Raw genomic sequence first — 7,500 nt, forward strand, 5'->3', positions numbered from 1 at the left:
TCCTTTTGCGATGACGTGGGTCCCAATGGGGTCTTGCCAGGAAACAACGGGGTCCTGATTTACAAGAAAAAGGCATCCACTTCCAATGAGTGTTCCGGAGGCCTCGTGTGCCTTATTGGAGTTGTGGAGGGTATGGTCCAAATTTTCTTTTTCATTTTTTTCTTCTCTCTCTCTCTCTCTCTCTCTCTGTCTGTCTGTCTCTCTCTCTCTCTCTCTCTCTCTCTGTCTCTCTCTCTCTCTGTCTCTCTGTCTCTCTGTCTCTCTGTCTCTCTCTCTTTCTCTCTGTCTGTCTCTCTGTCTGTCTCTCTGTCTCTCTGTCTCTCTGTCTCTCTGTCTCTCTGTCTCTCTGTCTCTCTCTCTCTCTCTCTCTCTCTCTCTCTCTCTCTCTCTCTCTCTCTCTCTCTCTCTCTCTCTCTCTCTCTCTCTCTCTCTCTCTCTCTCTCTCTTTCTTTCTATATCTTTTTTTTTCTTTTTTTTTTTAATAAGAGTATATTATCTTATGAAAATTTTTGTGACGTTATGACTAATATTTTTCGTAGATGAGTAACGGAAACAGTATCATAGAAGAAAAGGGGAAGTATGCTAAAGTTGGATATATTTCCGTAGACTCATAAAATCCATTATTTCATGTTTACACTCTCTCTCTCTCTCTCTCTCTCTCTCTCTCTCTCTCTCTCTCTCTCTCTCTCTCTCTCTCTCTCTCTCTCTCTCTCTCTCTCTCTCTCTCTCTCTCTCTCTCTCTCTCTCTCTCTCTCTCTCTCTCTCTCTCTCTCTCTCTCTCTCTCTCTCTCTCTCTCTCTCTCTCTCTCTCTCTCTCTCTTTCCTACATTCTCTCTTAATCAATTTCTCGCTTTCACCAGCACCCCCTCTTCCCTCCCTCACCCCATCTATCTATCTATCTATTTATCTATCTTTATATCAAATTACTTTTCTTCTCTAGAGTGAAGCCCTATCAGCGAGAACAACACCAGCACGAAATGTGTGATCGTTTGTGCACTGAAAATTCATCGAAAATCTGACAAACTCGTCCAGACTGCCTTGTGAATGGATCCTTTGCAAAATTTAAAAAGAAATTTACCATACCTAAAAATGTTAAGCGTGTGTGGAAAAGCTTTCTAGAGTTGTTGTTTTTTAGTAACATTATCTTTATGGACAGCATGTACCATAAGAGTTTCTTATCCTAAAAAATATATATATTTGTTATGTTTTCAGAAAAGCTTTTTAGATTTTTTTTAGAAACATTTATGGATACAATGAACCCAAATTCAGTAGGTTCTTTTATGATGTCAATTGGTGATGGGATAATTTTTAGAGTTTTTGTGTATGCAGCAATGATTAATAAATAAGAAGGACCAGGCCTCGATCAGAGGAGAATGAGATGATGAGATAAGGAGGGAAGGAGGAGAGATATATAAGGAGATAGGGAGGGAAGGAGGAGGAGAGATAATGAGATAGGGAGGAAAGGAGGAGTGAGAGAGATTAGGAGGGAAGAAGAAGAGATGGATTGGTAGGGAAGGACGAGAGAGAGACAGGAAGGGAAGGAGGAGAGAGACAGAAGGAGAGGAAATGAGGAAAGAGAGAGGATAGAGATAAGGAGGGAAGGTGAGAGAAAGAAGGGAGGTAAGGGAAAGAGGTAGCATGAATAATAGTAATCAAATATTTTGTGATAATGAAGAAATACACTTATTTGTCTCGTGTCCAAAGGATTTTATGACACCTCAACCCCCGTGAAGTGCATCAACCCCAGTGTGATTCTATCTCCGGGAGCCAAACCTTACCATGTATGCCGCCCCCTCTTAGACTGAGCAGGACTATGGATCTTACCTTTGAGGATGCCGCCCTTACGTGCAGCTAAGCCTCAACATCAGGAGGAAATTCAGCCCTGGTGTTGGGAAACAGACCAAGTCCACTGTCGGGGGCTGGTTAACATGGATTTGCACCCTTTCAGAATACGTAAAAGAAAACTACTGTTCTTGAATATAACTTAAAGACCACAGTACAACACGTAAATACACCTACTATTCTTGAAAACTAGAATGTTCTCCATAATCAGTAGACCAAAGAATGATCTCTAGTAAATTCTTCAAGAATCTATACACTAAATCATTTGTGAACTCACTAAGAAAATTTAATCTCTTAAAGGTTAGTGAAATTATCAAGTATCCTTCCATGAACAAATTTATTAAATGATCCAGACAGCATTCATTTCCATATAAAAAGATAAAACAAAATATACTTAATAGTTATGCAAGAATAAAAATAATTTCTGCAACATAAGGAGATAAAGAGATTAATATAAATGTTGGAATTATAAAACATGCTAACATCTGTACCAATGTTAGCCACCTTTTTTTTCAAACATTAATGAATATTTCTGTATCATTCTTCCTTTATATAGCATTTTATCAATGACTTTCTTTAGATAGTTTTCTCACTGAAATCTTAATATCTCAAGTTTGAAGATTGAAATTACAATGTTCAAATCTTATCCTACATTCAATTGAAATAAAAATCTTATTTCAACCTCATCAAAAACAGTGCTCAGAAATATTCACTTCTGAACAAACACATGATGTAAATACTGATAACTATCAGATAATCCTTCCCTTTTCTTTTGAAATCTATAGCAAATATGGAAAATATTTTATCTATCTAATTATATTGATCATTCTTTTACATCTGCTATTCATCGAAAGTCATGTCTTAATTAAACTGAAACAAGTTTTGTTATTTTTCTTTAAATTATTTTTTTTTCTATCAATCAAATCAAATCTCTATCAAATATTTTGTTTGTTCATCCCCCTTGTTCATTTGTATAAGAGTATCTTATCAACTTATCATTTATAGTAATAGCATCAAGTTCCATACTATGTTTCTTTTTACAAAGATAAATTCATAAAGAAACTGAAGCACTCACAACAAAAAACAGATATCATTTTATAATAAATCGACTTCCTTTTCACTCACAGGAAAGCAATATTTTGGATCATTGACATAGTACACTACAGGTCAGTATTTAGCATCCTTGAATGCACAAAAGAAATTCCACAAAGCTTGTGTTTAATTAGTTCAACACCAAAAGAAAAAAGAAAATTATCATATATCACAAAGGAACATATATGGCACCAACTGTCATATCTAAAATTATAATATAAAGCTTTCTATTCCTAAATAAATTCACATTTATGAAAATTCACAATAGACATTCGATTTGAGACCAAATCTTTAAATTTACACGTATATCAAAATGCACTCATCCGTGAACTAGTATAATGACACTATTAATGATGCTTTTATGATTTTTTTAAATATACACTGTACCTCTTCATGTGTATCAGTTATAAGCACACATCTTCTATCAACACAACTGAAGAACAACACACAATACTTCATTATGAACACATTTTGCCCAGTTTGTAAATTAATCTTAGTGAATAATATGCATCTCTTTTTACCACAGGAAAATAGACAGTACTGATGTGTCAGAACAAGATTCCCAAATACCAATAGTTTTCATTCCAACAGCTAAATCCTAAGAGGGAAATGTTTCCAAACAGAACAACCACTTATCACTGCTACACACAGTAATATCACCAGTACTTCTAATGGGTTTAATCATTTCTAAATTCTAGACTACATTTCTGGCTTACTTCACTTGATAAAAATATGTTTATAACAGGATGTCACACTACAGAATCTCTCTTTCTCTATCCTTCTCTCTCTCTCTCTCTCTCTCTCTCTCTCTCTCTCTCTCTCTCTCTCTCTCTCTCTCTCTCTCTCTCTCTCTCTCTCTCTCTCTCTCTCTCTCTCTCTCTCTCTCTCTCTCTCAAAATCCAAAAGCCATGTTTTCAAATTTTCAAATTACCTTTACAAAATATCTAGAGAAAGCCTATACTGCGAATATCTAAGGCAGAATAAAGCAAATGAGGGAAATTAGTAATACCTACATGAATATCTAGCTTACTAAAGGAAAATCATGAAATAAAAATATTGGTAATTACAAAAACACACAAAACTAATTGAAGCTATAATGATTCACAAAATAATAAAAATAAAATTATATACAATAATAATAGCAATAATGATAATATTAAAGCAAACAAACTATTGCCTAAATAACATCTCTTATCATAAAAATGCTTTACACATACAACATCAGCTTTACCAAAAGGAAATCCACTTCAGTGTGTTAGAAGGCTATCACAAAATACCTGTTATTAAGCTCAAGGGTTCATAAACCACAAAACCCTTACTAGGACTATTTCTCAAACTCAAAAGGGAGGGATATATAATAGCCATTCATGCTGTTTACATAAAGTAATAGCTCAATTTTTTTTTTTTTTTCTTTTTTTTTCACATTAGTAACATAGTATTAAAAGAACAAATATTCTGAAGCCTGAGTATATTTCTAATAGAGAGAAGAATTGCTTGAGATTCATTTCTCATTACAACATACTGTGTTTGCATGTGCGTGTGCATTCGTCTGTATATGTACAGAACCACTCATGTGTGAGAAAGAAAGAAAGGAAGAAAGAGAAATAGCAAAAGAAAGAGAAGAAGAAAGAGAAAGGGAAAGAGAAAGGGAAAGAGAAAGGGAAAGAGAGAGAGAGAGAGAGAGAGAGAGAGAGAGAGAGAGAGAGAGAGAGAGAGAGAGAGAGAGAGAGAGAGAGAGAGAGAGAGAGAGAGAGAGAGAGAGAGAGAGAGAGAGAGAGAGAGAGAGAGAGAGAGAGCATAAAACATACTGTGTTTGCATGTTTGTGTGCATTCATCTGTGCATGTACAGAACCACTCATGTGTGAGAAAGAAAGAAAGAGAGAGAGAGAAATAGCAAAATAAAGAGATGAAGAAAGAGAAAGAGAAAGAGAGCAAGAGAGAGAGCAAGAGAGAGAGCAAGAGAGAGAGCAAGAGAGAGAGAGAGAGAGAGAGAGAGAGAGAGAGAGAGAGAGAGAGAGAGAGAGAGAGAGAGAGAGAGAGAGAGAGAGAGAGAGAGAGAGAGAGAGAGAGAGAGAGAGAGAGAGAGAGAGAGAGAGAGAGAGTGAGAGAGAGAGAGAACAGAGAAAGGAAAAGAGAGAAAGGAAAAGAGAGAAAGGAAAAGAGAGAGAAAAAGAGAAAAAGAGTGAGTGAGAGTGAGAGTGAGAGTGAGAGTGAGAGTGAGAGTGAGGGTGAGGGTGAGGGTGAGGGTGAGGGTGAGGGTGAGGGTGAGGGTGAGGGTGAGGGTGAGGGTGAGGGTGAGGGTGAGGGTGAGGGTGAGGGTGAGGATGAGGATGAGGATGAGGATGAGGATGAGGATGAGGATGAGGATGAGGATGAGGGTGAGAGTTAACAATTGACAGTGATAGTGACAGTGAGAGAATGAGAATGAGAATGATAATGAGAATGAGAGTGGGAATGGGAGTGGGAGTGGGAGTGGGAGTGGGAGTGGGAGTGGGAGTGGGAGTGGGAGTGGGAGTGGGAGTGGGAGTGAGAGTGAGAGTGAGAGTGAGAGTGAGAGTGAGAGTGAGAGTGAGAGTGAGAGTGAGAGTGAGAGTGAGAGTGAGAGTGAGAGTGAGAGTGAGAGTGAGAGAGAACGTGTGCATGTGTTCATGTGTGTATGTGTGCACATGTGTGTACTTAGCACAAATAAAAACATCTAATAAAAGAACTAGTTTCTAAGCTGATAGATTAGATTATCAAAGGTTTTCTTTGAGATACACTGTGAAAGACTTATGGCGCTCCAATGAAGCTCTTATAATTCAAAATGCAGATCTTCAACAAGCATTATTCTGTAAAAATTGTTTAGAAAAAAGTGAGTGTTTGTGTGTGTGCCCCTCTGTGCATGTGTATGCGTGCATGAACATGTGTCCATATGCATGAACAATAGAATTTCAAATAATTACTCCATGAAGAAAAACAAATTTTCTTTGTCCTGAGACTCTTTTACTTCACTTTTGTTTTTTACTAAAGAATTAAAAATATCTTGTCATAATCAGAGTACAGCACACTCAAAATAACTCATGAAGTGTGACCAAATAAATGTAATTTCTGATTCAACAACACACACACATTGCCATACCTGATAGAGAGTTGGAGAGAAAGTGGTCTACATGAAAACAACATGAAGAGTGAGAAAATAGAAGGTAAAGGGAATGGAAGGGAATAGAGGGTATGATGTGGAAGGAAGGATTTGAAGTGGAAAGTGAGAAGTGAAATAGATGGATGAGAATAAAGTGGAAGAGAATAAGGAGAAGAGGGAAATGAAAGCAAAAGGAAGGAAACTAAATGAAGGGAAGAATAAAGCAATCAAATAAGGTGGGAAGGAAGGTAATGAAGTGGAGAAGAAGGAAGAAAAATGCAAGAGGAAAAATGCAGCAAAGAGGAAGGAAGGGAAGTGGAGAGGAAGGAAATGAATTGAAAGGAAGTGAATGAAGTGCAAAGGACAAATCGACAGAGGAGGAAAGAAAGTTTTGAGAAAAAATTGAAAATAAAATGAAACTGAAAAGAAAGGAAATACACAGGGTGAAGACGAGTGAAGACAACAAAAAAGAAAACTTACAACTCTTTTCTTTCATACAAGACATCGACAGTCCTCTACGGTTTTCTTGTCCTATCACTATTTTCCACAACTGCATCAATAATTGGCGACACCCCACCTCCTCCCATCACCACACACGCATACACACTACACATACTATACATATATGCAACGATTATTTCTAAAATGTTCAAAACCAATGGTAAATCAAGTCATCAAACTAAATCCCTAGGTATATAGGATTAATATCTAAATCCCAAAACCTTGTAGTCCTTTCTTCATCTGTACACAAAACACAAGACATTTCTTCTCACCAAGATAATCCCTCATATTTCTAAGTCAATTTACTGAATCCATGATTATGAATTTTCTCCATGAATGTATAATATCAAGGAGAAAATTTACACACCGCTTTTATATTTATCCAGTGAATCAAAACTCTTCGTGAGAAATATGAAATTAATGACTGCTAGGCTAAAGTGAAATTCTCTTCAATCCTATCATAAACCTAAACAAAAAAAATGTCAGTATCAAAATCAATTACAGTATAGATCCAGGCTCTTGGAATAGATTACTAAATTAGAAATTAATAAAATGCCATATGAAATACTATGAAGTACAATGTAGGATTTTTTTCTTCCCATCCTATTAACGGACCTCTTTTTCATTTACTAAACTAACAAAAGGAAGGGGGGAGAATGCATATCTATGATAAAGTCTGGAAATTGGCAGGGGTCTGGTAGCTACAGGCACCTAAGTTGGGTCCACAGACAAAGTGCTTTCCCTGTTGGTCTCCACCCAAAGCTTGCTGATATGGTCATCTTAAATACAAAAAAAAATATCAAATTTATACATGAAATACAAGTAATATCATACAAATAGATACAAATGTATGATGGCCTAATTGCAGAAAGAAACATGAAACAAAAATGAAAACTCAGAAATCCATTAATATGTAGAAAATTCTCATCTTGGCAAATGCTTTTCTA

General features: G+C 36.4%; 1 protein-coding gene across 1 annotated transcript in view; it reads left to right on the forward strand.

Annotated features, from left to right (window-relative positions):
* Positions 1–3,469, forward strand: part of LOC147469920 (uncharacterized) — an 8,672-nt gene extending 5,203 nt beyond the window's left edge. The window contains exons 6-7 of the mRNA XM_086546835.1: positions 1–130; positions 941–3,469. The exon at positions 1–130 is cut by the window's left edge and continues 16 nt beyond it. Of these exons, the coding sequence (XP_086402961.1) occupies positions 1–130; positions 941–945 (135 nt within the window). The 3' untranslated portion in view covers positions 946–3,469. The remainder of the gene's footprint in view (positions 131–940) is intronic.
* The last annotated feature ends 4,031 nt before the right edge of the window (positions 3,470–7,500 follow it).

Source organism: Penaeus japonicus, unplaced genomic scaffold, assembly GCF_977035675.1.
Source record: "Penaeus japonicus unplaced genomic scaffold, GWHDUDI00000001_assembly GWHDUDI00000018, whole genome shotgun sequence".
Classification (NCBI taxonomy): Eukaryota; Metazoa; Arthropoda; class Malacostraca; order Decapoda; family Penaeidae; genus Penaeus; species Penaeus japonicus.